This window comes from Physella acuta, unplaced genomic scaffold, assembly GCF_028476545.2.
Source record: "Physella acuta isolate Inbredline_101_S28 unplaced genomic scaffold, ASM2847654v3 ptg000820l, whole genome shotgun sequence".
Lineage (NCBI taxonomy): Eukaryota > Metazoa > Mollusca > Gastropoda > Physidae > Physella > Physella acuta.
The window spans coordinates 201,515-223,014 of NW_026732338.1; the positions used below are offsets into that span (position 1 = coordinate 201,515).

Below are 21,500 nucleotides of genomic sequence, written 5' to 3' on the forward strand. Positions count from 1 at the left end.
ACAATGACAACAAGCACATCTACTATTTCTCCCATCATTACAACACCGGAAGCCATCTTTACACCAACCATAAAACCACCCATTTCTGCTGCAACCACAAAACCAGAATCCTTAACAACTAATCGCACAACCATTCCAAATCTCACCACAACACCCGAGAACATTACAACAAGTACACCAACCATTTCTTCCACCACCACAAAACCAGAAACAATTACAACAGCTACAAAAAAAATTCCTACCACCACAACTACACCAGAGACCATTACAACAACTAGACTAACCATGCCTACCACAACCACAACAACAGAAACCATTACAACAACTAAACCAACCATTCCTTCCACCACAACAACCGAAAACATTGCAACAGCTGCACCAACCATTCCTACCACCACCACCACCACACCAAAAACAATTACAACAACTACAAAAATAATTCCTACAACCACAACACCAGAAACCAGTACAACAACTAAACCAACCATTCCTTCCACCACAACAACCGAAAACATTGCGACAGCTACACCAACCATTCCTCCCACAACCACAACACCAAAAACAATTACAACAACTACAAAAATAATTCCTACAACCACAACACAAGAAACAATTACAACAACTACTCAAATAATTCCTACCACCACAACTACACCAGAGACCATTTCAACACTTACACCAACCATTCCTACAACCACCACAACGACAGAAAACATTACAACCACAAATCGTATTACAACCACAGCACAAGAATTAATGACAACAAGCACAGCTACTATTCCTCCCATTATTACAACACCGAAAGCCATCTTTACACCAACCACAAAACCCATTACTACTGCAACCACAACACCAGAAACCTTTACAACTAATCACACAACCATTCCAAATCTCACCACAACACCAGAAAACATTACAACAACTAAACCAACCATTATAATAACTACACAAATAATTCCTCCCACCACAACTACAGGGGAGACCATTTCAACACTCACACCAACCACCATAACACCAAAAACAATTACAACATCTACAAAATTAATTCCTACCACCACAGCACAAGAAACTATTACAACAACTCCACAAATAACTCCAACCAGCAAAACTACACCAGAGACCATTACATCAACTCGGCTAACCTTGCTATCGACAACCATAACACCAGAAACCATTACAACACTTACACCAACCATACCTACCACGACTACAATAACAGAAAACGTTGCAACAGCTACACCAACCAGTCTTACTACCATCACAACACTAGAAACCATAACATCTAATAAAACAACCATTCCTGTTAGTACCACGACTCCAGAATTATTTACAACAAAAACTTCGACGACCACTAAACATCCAGTACTATTTACAACAACTACAACAACTTCTCCTACCACCTTTTCAACACCAGAAACCAATACATCTAAGACAGCAGCCAATACTATTACGACATCAACACCAGAAAGCATTGCAACAACTGCAACAATTCTTCCTACTACCACCACAGCATCAGAAACATTTACAAGAACTAGAACAACTAATCCTAACACCACCACAACAACAGAAACCTTTTCAACAACTACAACAACCAATCCTACTACCACCAGAAAAACAGAAAACTTTACAACAATTACAACAACTAATCCCAACACCACCAAAACACTAGAAAGCATTACAACGACTACAAACACCAATCTTACTTTAACCATATTATCAGAAACTATAACAACAACTGTATTAACTAATCCTAACCCCACCACAACATCTGAAATTATCACAACAACTACAACTACCAATCTTAATAACACCATAACAACAGAAATCATTACAACAACTACATCGATTAATCTTACTAGCACTACCATTAAAACAACTACAACATCCTATCCTACTACCACCACAACACAAGAAACCATTACCAAAATTACAACAAAAAATCCTAACACTACCACACCAGAAACCAGTACAACAACTACAAAGTCCAATCATACCACTACCACAACATCAAAAACCAATTCAATAACTAAAACAACTAATCCTACCACCACTAAAACAACACCAGAAACTATTACGACATCTACAAGAACCAATGTTACTACCACCACAAGATCAAAAACCATTACAACATCTGCAATAACTGATCCTACAGCCAGAACTTTATCAAAAACCTTTACAAATACAACGACTAATCTTACTAACACCACAACATCAGAAATCATTTCAACAACAACAACTAATCCTACTACCACCACAACACCAGGAACCTTTACAACAGCTTCAACAATCAATCTTACTACCACCACGACATCAGAAACCATTACAACAACTACAACAACTAATCCTTCCACCAAATTACCGGAAACCCATACAACAACTATAACAACCATGCCTACGACAACCACAACATCGAAAACCATTACAACAACTACAACAACCAATCCTAACACCACAACACCAGAAACCATTACAACTACAATCACTACAACAACTAATCCTAACACCACCACAATAACAGAAACCATTACAAAAACTACAACGACCTTTCCTAACATGACAATGGTGGAAACTCCAACATCGTCTCGCACCGGTACGTACGGTTTTACTTAATTTCTTTTGTTAAATAATACTTTTTTTTAAATTTCCCAAATAAATGTGATCCATTTTAAGCTAATTTAATTTGCCCTGTTTTAAAGTTCGTACTCCCAGTGCTACCACTACCAGCTGTTTTTATTTCTCTTTTGCTATCCTAAATTTATTTGCATTAAAAATTGTTTTCTTTTTTTTTTTTTGGCCTTAGATGCTATTGTTGTATCTTTTTTTTTCATGCTCAAAGATTGTTGTTAACTGACCTTCACTTGAATAAATTAACAGCGTACCAAATAAAGCGGGAGTCATTGCCCCTACATTGTTTGGTCCTCTAATAGTAAAATAACAATAATTGTGGTATAGAGCTATAGAAATATAGGTTTGTAAGAAATCCGCTTGTTTTTACAAGCTTTTAATTAACTAACTGTCTCAGTCGTTCTGTAGTCAGTCTGTCTGTCTGTTTAGATCAAAACGCCCGAGCGAAATTTTGACCAATTAAGTCACATTTAATGTCAGATTGCATTGTATTCATGCCTTGACCCACGTGCCAACTTTGAACCGTGTCTATCAGTTAGAAGTGCTCGTAATTTCGCTCGGGCGTTTCGATCTAGACAGACTGACAACAGTCCCACAGAAACAGTGAATTAATTAAAAGCTTGCAAAAAAATTCATAATTAACGTTTTAATAACAAGCTTGTATGTAATAATGTAATTATATATATATATATATATATATATATATATATATATATATATATATATATATATATATATATATATATATTGACAGCATTTGTGGGCAAATCGATAGCTGGATCGTGCAACACGTATCCGTGGATGGTCAGACTTGTGGTGGACGATGATGTTTGTGGTGGTCTTATAATAGATGCAACCCACATTCTCACATCGGCACATTGTGCTAGGTACGTCAACCTCCTGCATTTTTGTACAGAACACAGTGGTCATATAATTCCCACCTTTATTATACAACACAGTGGCCATATAATTCCCACCTTTCTCATACAACACAGTGGTCTTATAATTCCCACCTTTATTTTTCAACACAGTGACCTTACAATTCCTACCTTTGTTATAATTATACAACACAGTAACCACTTAAATAATTGAACACAGTGACCACTTGACCGTATAATTCCCACCTGTATACTAGAACACGGTGACCATATAATTCCCACTTTTATAATTGACCACAATGACCATATAATTTCTACCTTTGTACTTGACAATGACCACAGTCAGAAGACCAGCATCCAGGCCACAGTTGGAGAGTGCGATACGTCTGTCGTGGAGGGAACAGAACAAGTCTTTGTTGTCAACATGGCGACTGGTGTCTCCGTCCATCCAGCCTTTGACTACATTGCTAAAAGTAAGACGAAAATATTGGGTACCTTTTAGTTAGGCTTGTATTTATAAAATCTGTGAATTTTTACTTAAATCTACCTTTTTACTTTCGCGTATATTGAGTATAGAGGAAGTCTTCCTTTATATTCCGTATAGAAAAAGTGCGAAAGATCTAAAGCGAGATCTCGATATTCTTCGAGATTTTACAACTTTCTGAGTCGGAAAAGCCAGTTTGTCTGTCTGCCTTGCTGCCTGCCTGCCTGCCTGCCTAACAATCGTCCGTTCCACTGGATGAGCCATAACAACACGTAATTTGATATAACTAAAAACGAGAAAGGTCCGGGAAGATCACTCCCACTTTTTTTAAATAAATGAAAATTATTTTTTTTCTCTTATTCTATTTAGCCAATGCTATAGCCGTTCTTACCTTAGACACGCCTATAAACCTAACTAGAACATGCGCCAAACCCATTTCTTTGGACCCGACGTATCAAGTTGTATCGGGACAGAAATGTCAAATTGCTGGCTGGGGTGTTACAGATGGTGAGGTTCTAAGTCTGTTTTTGTAACTAAATGTCAGGTTTTCAGTCTGGTTTTGTAACTAAATGTCAGGTTTTCAGTCTGGTTTTGTAACTAAATGTCAGGTCCTAAGTCTGTTTTCGTAATAAAAATGTCAGGTTTTTTGTCTGTTTTTGTAACTAAATGTCAGGTCCTAAGTCTGTTTTCGTAATAAAAATGTCAGGTTTTTTGTCTGTTTTTGTAACTAAATGTCAGGTCCTAAGTCTGTTTTCGTAATAAAAATATCAGGGTTTTTTGTCTGTTTTTGTAACTAAATGTCAGGTCCTAAGTCTGTTTTCGTAATAAAAATATCAGGGTTTTTTGTCTGTTTTTGTAACTAAATGTCAGGTCCTAAGTCTGTTTTCGTAATAAAAATATCAGGTTTTTTGTCTGTTTTTGTAACTAAATGTCAGGTCCTAAGTCTGTTTTCGTAATAAAAATATCAGGGTTTTTTGTCTGTTTTTGTAACTAAATGTGATGTCCTAAGTCTGTTTTCGTAATAAAAATATCAGGGTTTTTTGTCTGTTTTTGTAACTAAATGTCAGGTCCTAAGTCTGTTTTCGTAATAAAAATGTCAGGTTTTTTGTCTGTTTTTGTAACTAAATGTCAGGTCCTAAGTCTGTTTTCGTAATAAAAATATCAGGGTTTTTTGTCTGTTTTTGTAACTAAATGTCAGGTCCTAAGTCTGTTTTCGTAATAAAAATATCAGGGTTTTTTGTCTGTTTTTGTAACTAAATGTCAGGTCCTAAGTCTGTTTTCGTAATAAAAATATCAGGGTTTTTTGTCTGTTTTTGTAACTAAATGTCAGGTCCTAAGTCTGTTTTCGTAATAAAAATGTCAGGTTTTTTGTCTGTTTTTGTAACTAAATGTCAGGTCCTAAGTCTGTTTTCGTAATAAAAATATCAGGGTTTTTTGTCTGTTTTTGTAACTAAATGTCAGGTCCTAAGTCTGTTTTCGTAATAAAAATATCAGGGTTTTTTGTCTGTTTTTGTAACTAAATGTCAGGTCCTAAGTCTGTTTTCGTAATAAAAATATCAGGGTTTTTTGTCTGTTTTTGTAACTAAATGTCAGGTCCTAAGTCTGTTTTCGTAATAAAAATATCAGGGTTTTTTGTCTGTTTTTGTAACTAAATGTCAGGTCCTAAGTCTGTTTTCGTAATAAAAATGTCAGGTTTTTTGTCTGTTTTTGTAACTAAATGTCAGGTCCTAAGTTCTCTTTTTTTAATGTGAGTTTTTAAATAACTTTAAGGTTCTTATTATTTTTATTTAATTAGACGAAAGAAAATATTAGTCTTTACATGTAGCAGTGCTTTAGGCTATAAATCGGTCTATATAAGTTTGTTTTAGAACTACCAGTATTTAATACATCTATGAGCTAACAAGCATCCATACCCAGTCGTATCTTTTGAGAGCCCTTGACTTAATCATCACTTGGTTAATTTCCTAGAAAATGCTTTTCGGCCATCCACAACACTGCAGACAGCATCAATAACAACCTACCAAGGTGAAGATTGCTACGCCCAATTTCCTTTAGCTGGCCAGGACTACTTCACTGACCCCACCAGACAGCTTTGTGCTGGTGAAACCACAGGAGGAGTTGATGCTTGTTCGGTACGTCGAGATTTCATATATAACTTTCGAACGATTTCCGGTAACCAGAAGTGGGACTTTTTTTTATCTGTGGGAACAAGAGTACGCTTTAGTCCATTATATTGATGCCAGCAATAAACTTAATACTGTCGTGCAATTTTTAAGACATACTATACGTTTGTATTGACAGTACGCATAATCAAAGGCGACACCATTTAGGGGGGGGGGGTGACACCAAGGCAAAAAGTAGCAAAACATATAAAGAAAAATGATAATGATTCACTGTAGTTAGTTAAAATGTCTTTTAAAGCAAAGTTGACAAATCCCGACAAATGGGGGTGGGGGGTGACACCATGACGTAATCCAGGCTAATGATAGAGAAAACATTGCTACATCCAACTGTATTAATAGCCGACTATAGATGAACATCGTTAGTATTGCAGTTTAAAGCTATCACATGTAAAGGGGGGACGGAGAGTTACATCTACCAAACGTTGCAAAACTTACATGAGGTAAACGGTTTGATTGAGAATCGTAATAACGTATGCGTGAATCCATGTCTGGGGGAGGGGGCGCGGGGTGACATCAAATTTTATAATTAACTACAAAACAAAGATTTTGCAATTGAATAAATAACTGTTAGAATAAGGCTCCCAAATACTTTTCCTAGGTAGATTAATATATTGTTTGCACAAAATTGACGCCATTCGACGAAACGTAAGGGAGCGGGTGTCACCAAATACACCGTCCACTGAAGTGGATTTGGTTGAAACCACATAGAAAATTTACAAATATACATATCTTTCGATAAGGAAATTATTATAAAACAGCCCACGAGTTTGTACCTATGTTTGTGTGTGTGTTTGTAAGTGTGTAAGTGTGTAATTGTGTGACACCAATGGAACGATAGTTGTACATTTGATTGTGCTTAAATAATTTAGCCTTGTGTCGATGTTCTTTTTTTTTTTTACTGATTTGTTATCCATGATTTGTGATATGTTTATGGGTTATTAATCTGTTCCTGTTAAAAGTTGGTTGATAAATGTTTAAAATAAATGTATAATTATCTTTTTCACTGTTTTGTGTCATTGTCGTAAATAGTTTTCATTATGTAATAGTTTAAATGAAAACATTTTGTTTTTTAATTACTATTTAAAAGTGGGTGTTACGCATTACTGCATTATGCTATGGATTATAATAAATTAAAATAATTTGATTACAAATTTAGTATACCCATAAAATATAAAGAGCCTCTAGCGGATGAAAACGTAAATAAGTATTGGTCGCTTTATTTCTCTACACATTAAAATTTGAAGGACAAAGTTCAGTCAAAAGTACGAAGCTCAGAAAACATAAACATCCAGAAAAAAAAGATATATATATATATATATATATATATATATATATATATATATATATATATATATATATATATATATATATATATATATATATATTCTTTGGGGGGGTGAGAGACTGACACCATTAGATGCCGCACCGGGTGACACCCGACCTCGCTATGCCAATGCGCATAATTAATCACAATAATTTTTACATTCACATTTTTTTCATAGAAAAGTATATATAAAATAACAATTGAATAGACTGCACATTTCTGAAGCTGTAATCACTAACAACAATAATTTTTCTTTCAGGGAGATTCAGGAGGACCCCTGTTCTGTCTGAACTCTGCGACCAACACTTGGGTGGCTGCTGGGGTCGTCTCCTACGGTCAAGGCTGCGCTAGGACCAACTACCCCGGCGTGTATACTGACGTCAGCGCCTACTACGACTGGATCCAACAGCAACTGTAGAGGCAGACAAGAGACAGACAAGGCATACAATCAGCTATAATGACTGATTAAAATTTTACAACTATCAACAAGCAGTGCTTTTATTTTTCACTTTTAGAATCGAGACACAAAGTACATAATAGTCTACCCGCTCCTTCACCGGTTCCCCGAACGTCCCCTCCCCACCACTCGCCTCCAACACCCACCTCCCGTCACCATCCAACCCCCCCCCCCCCCCATCCTGTGCTTCCCTTCCCTCCACTCCCATCCTGTGCTTCCCTTCCTGCCACTCCCATCCTGTGCTTTCCTTCCAACACTCCCATCCTATGCTCCCTTTCCCCCACTCCCATCCTGTGCTCCCCTTCCCCCCACTCCCATCCTGTGCTCCCCTTCCCCCCACTCCCATCCTATGCTCCCTTTCCCCCACTCCCATCCTGTGCTCCCCTTCCCCCCACTCCCATCCTGTGCTCCCCTTCCCCCCACTCCCATCCTGTGCTCCCCTTCCCCCCACTCCCATCCTGTGCTTCCCTTCCTGCCACTCCCATCCTGTGCTTCCCTTCCCCCCACTCCCATCCCGTGCTTTCCTTCCAACACTCCCATCCTGTGCTTCCCTTCCTGCCACTCCCATCCTGTGCTTCCCTTCCCCCCACTCCCATCCCGTGCTTTCCTTCCAACACTCCCATCCTGTGCTCCCCTTCCCCCCACTCCCATCCTGTGCTTCCCTTCCCCCCACTCCCATCCCGTGCTTTCCTTCCAACACTCCCATCCTGTGCTTCCCTTCCCCGCACTCCCATCCCGTGCTTTCCTTCCAACACTCCCATCCTGTGCTCCCCTTCCCCCCACTCCCATCCTGTGCTTCCCTTCCTGCCACTCCCATCCTGTGCTTCCCTTCCCCCCACTCCCATCCCGTGCTTTCCTTCCAACACTCCCATCCTGTGCTCCCCTTCCCCCCACTCCCATCCTGTGCTTCCCTTCCCCCCACTCCCATCCTGTGCTTTCCTTCCCCCCACTCCCATCCCGTGCTTTCCTTCCAACACTCCCATCCTGTGCTTCCCTTCCCCCCACTCCCATCCCGTGCTTTCCTTCCAACACTCCCATCCTGTGCTCCCCTTCCCCCCACTCCCATCCTGTGCTTCCCTTCCTGCCACTCCCATCCTGTGCTTCCCTTCCCCCCACTCCCATCCCGTGCTTTCCTTCCAACACTCCCATCCTGTGCTTCCCTTCCCCCCACTCCCATCCCGTGCTTTCCTTCCAACACTCCCATCCTGTGCTTCCCTTCCCCCCACTCCCATCCTGTGCTCCCCTTCCCCCCACTCCCATCCTGTGCTCCCCTTCCCCCCACTCCCATCCTGTGCTCCCCTTCCCCCCACTCCCATCCCGTGCTTTCCTTCCAACACTCCCATCCTGTGCTTCCCTTCCCCCCACTCCCATCCCGTGCTTTCCTTCCAACACTCCCATCCTGTGCTTCCCTTCCCCCCACTCCCATCCTGTGCTCCCCTTCCCCCCACTCCCATCCCGCGCTCCCCTTCCCCCCACTCCCAACTCGTGAATTTAGTTTATGAAAACAATTATTATCAGCTGTTGGAACCTTTGGAAAAAAACAAATTAATAATTCGTTCAAATTAATATGATTTCACAAAACTTAGAGCCAATCTAAGTGAGTAGAGTACAGATATCTGTGGAGGTGAGTAGAGTGCAGATATCTGAGGGTGAGTAGAATGCAGATATCTGTGGAGGTAAGTAGAGTGCAGATATCTCATGGTGAGTTGAGTGCAGATATCTGAGGAGCTGAGTGTACATATATATGGAGGTGAATAGTGTGCAGTAGATATCTGTAGACATGAGTAGACGGCTGTTATCTGGAAGTGTAATATTACTTTACAAAGAATATGATTCCACAAAACACCTGCTACTTGTTTAACTCAGTCCCGTATCACTCGCTACAGGCAGTGAGCATCCAGCTTCAAGCTTTTTATTCTTACCATACGTTGCTCGAAATAGAGGCGTAGTCAATGTTACACAACATAGAGGCGCTCTTTTCGGAGGTTTATCCAAGTTAGGGAAAATAGTTAAGGAATAGTAATTAAGTGAATTGAAGTTTCATAAACGTTTATCTCCACCTTTTGTTTTTGGTCGGAATTTGGTCCCATAAACGTCCTTCCCCCCCCCCTCCCCTCCGCACCGCGGGGCCTGGCTGCATGGTAGATCCGCCACTGTCTACATGAACACAAAGTTTGATCTAATGTTTACATATTCACAGGCGTTCTCTCTGTTTTCATGACAACTAATCTGGCGGCAGTGTTGAGCAGAGTTTCTTCCAGGCATCTCTTCGGGGGGGCGGAGCCCCCCCGAAAAATTTTTACCGCCCCCCCGAACGAAATGAAATTTATATAATTTATATAGAAAATATATACTTTTAACAGTGTCCGCCCCCCCGAAGAAAGTTTACCGCCCCCCCGAAGATTTCAAGTGCCCCCCCGGAGAAAAAAGTCTGGAAGAAACACTGGTGTTGAGTTTGGTCGTCTTTCATAGGAGCGGCTCAAACTTCTGCTATACTTAAGGTTTTACTAGTTACGCGCTTGTATCAACACAACTAGACTAATCAACTCATTTAGACTAATCAACACATTTAGCCTAATCAACACATTTAGCTTAATCAACACATTTAGACTAATCAACATATTTAGACTAATCAACACATTTAGCCTAATCAACACATTTAGACTAATCAACACATTTAGACTAATCAACACATTTAGCTTAATCAACACATTTAGATTAATCAACACATTTAGACTAATCAACACATTTAGACTAATCAACACATTTAGACTAATCAGCACATTTAGACTAATCAACACATTTAGACTAATCAACACATTTAGACTAATCAGCACATTTAGACTAATCAACACATTTAGACTAATCAACACATTTAGACTAATCAACACATTTAGACTAATCAACACATTTAGCTTAATCAACACATTTATCTTAATCATCACATTTAGCTTAATCAACACATTTAGACTAATCAACACATTTAGACTAATCAACACATTTAGACTAATCAACACATTTAGACTAATCAACACATTTAGACTAATCAGCACATTTAGGCTAATCAACACATTTAGGCTAATCAACACATTTAGACTAATCAACACATTTAGACTAATCAGCACATTTAGACTAATCAACACATTTATACTAATCAACACATTTAGACTAATCAACACATTTAGACTAATCTACACATTTAGACTAATCAACACATTTAGCTTAATCAACACATTTAGCTTAATCAACGCATTTAGACTAATCAACACATTTAGACTAATCAACACATTTAGACTAATCAACACATTTAGACTAATCAGCACATTTAGACTAATCAACACATTTAGACTAATCAACACATTTAGACTAATCAGCACATTTAGGCTAATCAACACATTTAGGCTAATCAACACATTTAGACTAATCAACACATTTAGACTAATCAGCACATTTAGACTAATCAACACATTTAGACTAATCAACACATTTAGCTTAATCAACACATTTATCTTAATCATCACATTTAGCTTAATCAACACATTTAGCTTAATCAACGCATTTAGACTAATCAACACATTTAGACTAACCAACATATTTAGACTAATCAGCACATTTAGATTAATCAACACATTTAGACTAATCAACACATTTAGACTAACCAACACATTTAGACTAATCAACACATTTAGACTAATCAACACATTTAGACTAATCAACACATTTAGACTAATCAGCACATTTAGACTAATCAACACATTTAGACTAATCAACACATTTAGACTAATCAGCACATTTAGGCTAATCAACACATTTAGACCAATCAACACATTTAGCTTAATCTACACATTTAGACTAATCAACACATTTAGCCAAATCAACACATTTAGACTAATCAACACATTTATACTAATCAACACATTTAGACTAACCAACACATTTAGACTAATCAACACATTTAGACTAATCAAGACATTTAGACTAATCACCACATTTAGGCTAATCACCACATTTAGTCTAACCAAACACATTTAGACTAATCAACACATTTAGACTAATCAACACATTTAGCCAAATTAACACATTTAGACTAATCAACACATTTATACTAATCAACACATTTAGACTAACCAACACATTTAGACTAATCAACACATTTAGACTAATCAACACATTTAGACTAATCAACACATTTAGACTAATCAACACATTTAGACTAACCAAACACATTTAGACTAATCAACACATTTAGACTAATCAACACATTTAGACTAATCAACACATTTAGACTAACCAAACACATTTAGACTAATCAACACATTTAGACTAACCAAACACATTTAGACTAATCAACACATTTAGACTAATCAACACAGTATGACAAAGCTCGGATATTACAAAGACTTTCTCTTAAGCCAAGTCACACATGTGGATGAAAGCGGTGTTTGTTTTGACAAGTCTCGCTCTACGAGCTGTCGTAAAATTTGACTTCCCATAATGGTGACTAGACCAGTATAGATGGAATCATGGTGTATCTTAATGGATATTGAACCCAATATGAGGCGGCATTGTTGCCAATGTATTTTAATCCTTCATTGTCTGCTGGTTCAAGTTGTGATGCAGGTTTCACGTGGTAGATGTCCTAGGGTCGCTGTAGCCATTGAATAAATGCTGTATTGTTTTACAATCAGAAAATATAAATTTTGAAACAAATGATGATGTATTAATATTTTACATTGGAATATAACAAGCATCGTACACATAGTTTGCTTAAACAATACAGTAAACAGGACTGTTTCAACTTATAGGGCCTCTCTTTCTCTCTTTATATATATATATATATATATATATATATATATATATATATATATATATATATATATATATATATATATATATATATATATATATATATATATATATGTATATATATATATATGTATATATATATATATATATGTATATATATATGTATATATATATATATGTATATATATATATATATATATATATATATATATATATATATATATATATATATATATATATATATATATATATATATATATAAATAAATATAAATATACATATATGTGTATGCGTGTCTGTATTAAGAGTGAATATACATATGCAAACAATATACATATCTGTATGTATACACCCACACACACACACACACACACACACATATATATATATATATATATATATATATATATATATATATATATATATATATATATATATATATATATATATATGATAAATTTATGTAAACTAAAGGCTTGAATATAACAACAAACGTGGCATTTCCTTTTCCCCCTAAGTCAAAACCCTAACAACGCCCCTGTTGAAACCTTCATACCTAATCTCCTGTATTATTATTTAAAAGATAAAGCTGCTTTAAACTTTGTGCTTTACCGTATTGTTTCTCCGTGTAACAGGAAACTATGAGAATAATAGAGATTATCAAATAGAGATTATCAAATGCGGGTCGCTAATCTAACCCTTAAAACAAGCAATGGATTTTTTTAAAACGTGAGCGGGTTCAAAACATAGTATATGTAGGAGTGACAGGCACTAAAACTACACATGTATAGAAAAGAGAACTTGTAAATAAGTGAGGGTAAGAACGTATTAAATTGTGGATTCTTTGTTCCGTTTATTTCTATTTGTAAGATATTTATGTCAAGTATTTTAAGTTAATAAAACAACAGTTGGTCACAATAAAGTATAAAGATGTAACAAGTAATATATTTGTTTTTTACACTGTCTATAAAATAAAACTCACAATCTTGTCAGCGTCATCAATGGCCCGGTGTCGGACGTCAGTTTTTCTACTGCTACTAGCACCACTACTTGACTGCTACATCTACCCGCTACCTAACCTGGTCGAGACAAAACCACCACTAACAAACCCAAAGCCAAAGCCACAGCTACCAAAACTAAACCCACAAACACCAAACCCACACCCACTAAACCCTAAACCACCAAACCAACAGTCACAAACACCAAACCCACACCCACTAAACCCTAAACCACCAAACCCACAGTCACAAACACCAAACCCACACCCACTAAACCCTAAACCACCAAACCCACAGTCACAAACACCAAACCCACACCCACTAAACCCTAAACCACCAAACCAACAGTCACAAACACCAAACCCACACCCACTAAACCCTAAACCACCAAACCCACAGTCACAAACACCAAACCCACACCCACTAAACCCTAAACCACCAAACCAACAGTCACAAACACCAAACCCACACCCACTAAACCCACAACCACCAACGTTAAATCAACATATATCTATCACCACGCCAATAACCATCACTACAAAACACCCAATTAACACCATTAACCCTAACCACACAACCACCAATACGAAATTATCCACTCCTAAGACCACCATAACACCAGCAACAGCTACAAAACACCCAATAAACACCACTAACCTAGACCACACAATTACCCCCACAAAATTATCCGTTCCTAAGACAACCATAACATCAGCAACAGCTACAAAACATCAAATAAACACCACTAACCTAAACCACACAACTACCCCTACAAAATTATCCACTCGTAAGACCACCACAACACCAGAAACCAACACAACAACTACAACAACAATTCCTACTACCACCACAACATCTGAAACCATTACAACAACAATTCCTACTACCACCATAACACCAGAAACCATTACAACAACATTTCCTACTACCACCACAACATTAGAAACCATTACAACAACAATTCCTACTACCACCACAACACCAGAAACCATTACAACAAACACAACAATACTAGAAACCAGTACAAATACTACAATAACCATTCCTGATATGACAACAGAAATTCCAACATCTCCACACACTGGTATGTCTTATCTAGTTTTATTCCTTTTGTTACAAATTTTTTTTTTGCCTAATAAATTTTATCAGTTTTAAGCTGAATTTATTTGCCCTGATTTAAAGTTCATACAACCAGCGCTGCCAGTTGTTTTTATTTCTCTTTTCGCTATCTTAAATTTATTTGTTTAAAACATTGTTTTCTATTTATTGGCCTTAGATGTTGTCGTTTTATTTACTTTCTCGTATATAGAGTATACAGGAAGTATTGTAATCCTGCAAAAAAAAAACATTACATGAAATTTGGACAGTTTTCATCCCTTTACACCTCAGTACTTCATCACATACGGAAGATAGGGGACTTATTTTAATCTGGCAAAAATTCTAAATCCAGATTTATCAAAATTTCGTCGTTTTATGCGTAATCGAGTCGGAAAAGCTGGGCTTTGCAGAGTTTCTTCTAGGCATCTCTCCCCCCCCCCCCCCCCCAAAAAAAATTTTAGTCCGCCTCCCCCCCCCCCCGAAATTTCAAGTGCCCGCGGAGAAAAAAGTCTGAAAGAAACACTTTTTGCAATTATGTCTGTATGTCTGTGTGTGTGACTGTGAACACGATAACTTGAGTAACGTTAAAGCTAGGTTTTTTTTTAATTTCATATTACATCAAATTTGTTTCAACTTTTCATCAATTTCAGGTAACCGGAAGTGGAATTTATTCTACTTTCGGTTTTTCAAAAGCCTATAACTTGAGTACTGATTCTTATAAATAGATGAAATTTCACATATAAGTAAAATATATAATTCTCTTGCTTTGAGTAGTTTGCGGTGACCGAAAGTATTACTTTACGCTATTTCCGATTTATAAAAAAACGAATATTGAATTTATAATGTACAAATGTTCCGCACAATTATACACGCATTTCTTGCTATTCACTTGTTGCGCAATTAAGTTATCTACGAGATTCTATTCTATTTTTAAAAGTTGAAGTATTTAGCAATTGATTAAAAATCATGTATATATCTTGAGTTGCCACCCCCCCCCCCCCCTTCCACCGTAGTGTATTAGGAACGTGTAGTCATAAAATGGAATTCAATAATGTTGGTTTTCGTAACTACTGTGTATGTATATATATATATATATATATATATATATATATATATATATATATATATATATATATATATATATATATATATATATATATATTCTTGTAGCCCAGTGTGGACTCAGTGATATAGCTAACCTGACTGCGCAAATCAACTCTTCCAGTCTTCTGCTTACTACCCGTATTGTGGGCGGGACGATAGCTGGATCGTGCAACACGTATCCGTGGATTGTCCGACTTGTGGTGGACGATGATGTTTGTGGTGGTCTTATAATAGATGCAACCCACATTCTCACATCGGCACATTGTGCTAGGTACGTCAACCTCCTGCATTTTTGTACAGAACACAGTTGACCACAATGACCATATAATTCCTACCTTTATACTTGATCACAGTCAGACGACCAGCATCCAGGCCACAGTTGGAGAGTACGATACGTCTGTCGTGGAGGGAACAGAACAAGTCTTTGTTGTCAACATGGCGACTGGTGTCTCCGTCCATCCAGCCTTTGACTACATTGCTAAAAGTAAGACGAAAATATTGGGTACTTTTCAAAGGCGTATCCAGGTTTTCGGAGTAGGGGAGCGAAAATAGAAAGAAAGGCGCCGAATTTTGTAATATGTTCTATATATATATATATATATATATATATATATATATATATATATATATATATATATATTTATATATATATATATATATATATATATATATATATATATATATATATATATATATATATATATATATATATATATATATATATATATATATATATATATATATATACTTTGAGTTTAAAAATTTAAAAGAAAACAACATTTTGGGTCGGCTCTTTCCCTCCCCCCCCCCCCTATCCGCGTACGTTACTGGTACTTTTTTTGTTAGTCTTGTTTTTATAAAAATCTGCGAATTTTTACTTAAATCGACCTTTTTACTTTCGCGTATACTGAGTATAGAGGAAGTCTTCCTTTATATTCCGTATACAAGTAGTGCGAAAGATCGAAAGCGAGATTTTGATATTCTTCGATATTTTACAGCCGGTTTGTCTGTTTGTCTGTCTGTTTACTTATCAATCGTCCGTTCCACTGGAAGTGCCATAACAACACATAAAGTAAGATAACTAAATACGAGAAAGTTCAGGGAAGAGCCACTTTATTTTTTTTAATAAAGGCATAATTAATTACTTTTTTTACTCTTTTCTATTTAGCCAATGCTATAGCCATTCTTACTTTGGACACGCCTATAAACCTAACTAGAACATGCGCCAAACCCATTTGTATGGACCCGACGTATCAAGTTGTATCGGGACAGAAATGTCAAATAGCTGGCTGGGGTGTTACAGATGGTGAGGTTTTAAGTCTGTTTTTTTTTCACTAAACCTGAGGTTTTCAATCTGTTTTCGTAACTAAATGTCAGGTTCTGATTCTGTTTTTGTAAATGTGAGTTTTTAAGTATTTTTTTTTTTGTGGATGGAAATAACTGCAAGGTTCTAATTATTTTTATGTAATTAGACATAAGAAATATATTAGTCTTTAGCAGTGGTTTAGGCTATAAATCAGTAGTAAATACATTTATGAGCTAACAAGCATCCATACCCAGTCGTATATTTTGAGAGCCCTTGACTTAACATCCCTTGGTATTGTTAATTTCCTAGAAAATGTTTTTCGGCCATCCACAACACTGCAGACAGCATCAATAACAACCTACCAAGGTGAAGATTGCTACGCCCAATTTCCTTTAGCTGGCCAGGACTACTTCACTGACCCAACCAGGCAGTTTTGTGCTGGTGAAACCACAGGAGGAGTTGATGCTTGTTCGGTACGTCGAGATTTCACATATAACTTTCGAACGATTTCCGGTAACCAGAAGTGGTACTTTATTTCTTTGGGAACAAGAGTACGCTTTAGTCAATTATATCGATGCCAGCAATAAGCCAGTCATAGCGTACAATTTTTTAGACAATCCACTAGTAATGGATGTACACATACAAAAAATAATTTTTAGATTCACACTTTCTTTATAGAAAAGTATATATCAAATAACAATTGAATAGACTGCAACTTTTCAAATCTTTCTGAAGCTGTAATCACTAACACCATGAATTTTTCTCCCAGGGAGATTCAGGAGGACCCCTGTTCTGTCTGAACTCTGCGACCAACACTTGGGTGGCTGCTGGGGTCGTCTCCTACGGTGAGGGATGCGCTAGGGCCAACTACACCGGCGTGTATACTGACGTCAGCGCCTACTACGACTGGATCCAACAGCAACTGTAGAGGCAGACGAGAGGCAAATAATCAGCTATAATTACTGATTAAAATTTTACAAATTTGAACCAGCAGTGCTTTTATTTTTCAATTTTAGAATCGAGGCACAAAGTACACAATAGTCTACTCGCCCCCTATTCAAACCCTCCCCTTTCTCCCGCCCCCCTGTTCCCACCCTCCCCTTTCTCCCCGCCCCCCCCCTGTTCCCACCCTCCCCTTTCTCCCTGTTCCCACCTCCCCTTTCTCCCCGCCCCCCCCTGTTCCCACCCTCCCCTTTCTCCCCGCCCCCCCTGTTCCCACCCTCCCCTTTCTCCCCGCCCCCCCTGTTCCCACCCTCCCCTTTCTCCCCGCCCCCCCTGTTCCCATCCTCCCCTTTCTCCCCGCCCCCCCCCCTGTTCCCACCCTCCCCTTTCTCCCCGCCCCCCCCTGTTCCCACCCTCCCCTTTCTCCCCGCCCCCCCCCTGTTCCCAACCTCCCCTTTCTCCCCGCCCCCCCCCCTGTTCCCACCCTCCGCTTTCTCCCCGCCCCCCCCCTGTTCCCACCCTCCCCTTTCTCCCCGCCCCCACCCTGTTCCCACCCTCCCCTTTCTCCCCGCCCCCCCCCCCTGTTCCCACCCTCCCCTTTCTCCCCGCCCCCCCCCCCTGTTCCCACCCTCCCCGCCCCCCCCCCCTGTTCCCACCCTCCCCTTTCTCCCCGCCCCCCCTGTTCCCACCCTCCCCTTTCTCCCCGCCCCCCCTGTTCCCACCCTCCCCTTTCTCCCCGCCCCCCCCCCTGTTCCCACCCTCCCCTTTCTCCCCGCCCCCCCCCTGTTCCCACCCTCCCCTTTCTCCCCGCCCCCCCCCCTGTTCCCACCCTCCCCTTTCTCCCCGCCCCCCCCCCTGTTCCCACCCTCCCCTTTCTCCCCGCCCCCCCCCCCTGTTCCCACCCTCCCCTTTCTCCCCGCCCCCCACTTGTTCCCACCCTCCCCTTTCTCCCCGCCCCCCCTGTTCCCACCCTCCCCTTTCTCCCCGCCCCCCCCCTGTTCCCACCCTCCCCTTTCTCCCCGCCCCCCCCCTGTTCCCACCCTCCCCTTTCTCCCCGCCCCCCCCCTGTTCCCACCCTCCCCTTTCTCCCCGCCCCCCCCCCTGTTCCCACCCTCCCCTTTCTCCCCGCCCCCCCCCCTGTTCCCACCCTCCCCTTTCTCCCCGCCCCCCCCCCCTGTTCCCACCCTCCCCTTTCTCCCCGCCCCCCCCCCTGTTCCCACCCTCCCCTTTCTCCCCGCCCCCCCCCTGTTCCCACCCTCCCCTTTCTCCCCGCCCCCCCCCCCCTCCTGTTCCCACCCTCCCCTTTCTCCCCGCCCCCCCCCCTGTTCCCACCCTCCCCTTTCTCCCCGCCCCGCCCCCCTGTTCCCACCCTCCCCTTTCTCCCCGCCCCCTGTTCCCACCCTCCCCTTTCTCCCCGCCCCCCTGTTCCCACCCTCCCCTCTCTCCCCGCCCCCTATTCCCACCCTCCCCTTTCCCCCGCCCCCCTATTCCCACCCACCCCTTTTTCCCGCCCCCCTATTCCCACCCTCCCCTTTCCCCCGCCCCCCTATTCCCACCCTCCCCTTTCTCCCCGCCCCCCTATTCCCACCCACCCCTTTTTCCCGCCCCCCTATTCCCACCCTCCCCTTTTTCCCGCCCCCCTATTCCCACCCTCCCCTTTTTCCCGCCATCCCGTTTTTCCCGCCATCCCGCCCCCTATTCCAACCCTCCCATTTTCCCGCCCCCTCTCCAGTCTCCCCTTTCCCCACCGTGACAGAAAATATTTCTGACAGTTTTTTTTTAAATTGGTATGTAATTTTTTTTTTGTGTATTTCCAGCCAAATTTTAACAGATAAAATGAATTTCAGTAAGTAAAATATATCTACCAGGTCCGAAGATTCTTTTGGAATTTTGTTAATGAAAACAATTACCATCAGCTGTTGAACATTTGGCATTGGAAAATACACCAATTTAATTATTTGTACAGTTAAATGTAAAACTAGTGTACGATTGGAAGTTAGTACGATTGGAACTTAATATGGTTAAGGTCGTTGTGCAGGGGCGTCTCTGTTGGTAGACGGGGAGTCTCTGTTGGTAGACGGGGCGTCTCTGTTGGTAGACGGGGCGTCTCTGTTGGTAGACGGGGCGTCTCTGTTGGTAGACGGGGCGTCTCTGTTGGTAGACGGGGCGTCTCTGTTGGTAGACGGGGCGTCTCTGTTGGTAGACGGGGTCTCTGTTGGTAGACGGGGCGTCTCTGTTGGTAGACGGGGCGTCTCTGTTGGTAGACGGGGCGTCTCTGTTGGTAGACGGGGCGTCTCTGTTGGTAGACGGGGCGTCTCTGTTGGTAGACGGGGCGTCTCTGTTGGTAGACGGGGCGTCTCTCTCTGTTGGTAGACGGGGCGTCTCTGTTGGTAGACGGGGCGTCTCTGTTGGTAGACGGGGCGTCTCTGTTGGTAGACGGGGCGTCTCTGTTGGTAGACGGGGCGTCTCTGTTGGTAGACGGGGCGTCTCTGCTGGTAGACGGGGCGTCTCTGTTGGTAGACGGGGCGTCTCTGTTGGTAGACGGGGCGTCTCTGTTGGTAGACGGGGCGTCTCTGTTGGTAGACGGGGCGTCTCTGTTGGTAGACGGGGCGTCTCTGCTGGTAGACGGGGCGTCTCTGCTCGTAGACGGGGCGTCTCTGCTGGTAGACGGGGCGTCTCTGTTGGTAGACGGGGCGTCTCTGTTGGTAGTCGGGGCGTCTCTGTTGGTAGACGGGGCATCTCTGTTGATAGACGGGGCGTCTCTGTTGGTAGACGGGGCGTCTCTGTTGGTAGACGGGGCGTCTCTGTTGGTAGACGGGGCGTCTCTGCTCGTAGACGGGGCGTCTCTGCTGGTAGACGGGGCGTCTCTGTTGGTAGACGGGGCGTCTCTGTTGGTAGTCGGGGCGTCTCTGTTGGTAGACGGGGCATCTCTGTTGGTAGACGGGGCGTCTCTGTTGGTAGACGGGGCGTCTCTGTTGGTAGACGGGGCGTCTCTGCTGGTAGACGGGGCGTCTCTGTTGGTAGACGGGGCGTCTCTGTTGGTAGACGGGGCGTCTCTGTTGGTAGACGGGGCGTCTCTGTTGGTAGACGGGGCGTCTCTGTTGGTAGACGGGGCGTCTCTGCTGGTAGACGGGGCGTCTCTGCTCGTAGACGGGGCGTCTCTGCTGGTAGACGGGGCGTCTCTGTTGGTAGACGGGGCGTCTCTGTTGGTAGTCGGGGCGTCTCTGTTGGTAGACGGGGCATCTCTGTTGGTAGACGGGGCGTCTCTGTTGGTAGACGGGGCGTCTGTCCGTAG

At 41.1% G+C, this 21,500-nt stretch overlaps 2 protein-coding genes and 1 pseudogene across 3 annotated transcripts; all 3 read left to right on the plus strand.

The window, feature by feature from the left end:
• Positions 1-756: 756 nt before the first annotated feature.
• LOC131951674 (mucin-2-like) lies at positions 757-7,919 on the plus strand. Its single transcript, XM_059314030.1, has 6 exons — positions 757-2,590; positions 3,380-3,512; positions 3,846-3,976; positions 4,357-4,494; positions 5,956-6,119; positions 7,754-7,919. Exons 1-6 carry the CDS (start codon positions 757-759, stop codon positions 7,910-7,912), a joined length of 2,559 nt encoding a protein of 852 aa, XP_059170013.1. The 3' UTR covers positions 7,913-7,919.
• Positions 7,920-13,533: 5,614 nt separating this feature from the next.
• On the plus strand, positions 13,534-18,199 carry LOC131951655 (mucin-2). Of its 2 annotated transcripts, none has more exons than XM_059314004.1 (7): positions 13,534-13,574; positions 13,751-14,839; positions 16,024-16,228; positions 16,311-16,441; positions 17,126-17,263; positions 17,573-17,736; positions 18,033-18,199. In XM_059314004.1, the coding sequence occupies exons 2-7, from the start codon at positions 13,759-13,761 to the stop codon at positions 18,189-18,191; spliced, it is 1,878 nt and encodes a 625-aa protein (XP_059169987.1). In that variant the 5' UTR covers positions 13,534-13,574; positions 13,751-13,758; the 3' UTR covers positions 18,192-18,199. The 2 variants fall into 2 exon arrangements, with proteins under 2 accessions (XP_059169987.1, XP_059169988.1); XM_059314005.1 differs by having other exon boundaries at positions 13,543-13,560.
• Positions 18,200-20,041: 1,842 nt separating this feature from the next.
• On the plus strand, positions 20,042-21,500 carry LOC131951675 (buccalin-like; annotated as a pseudogene).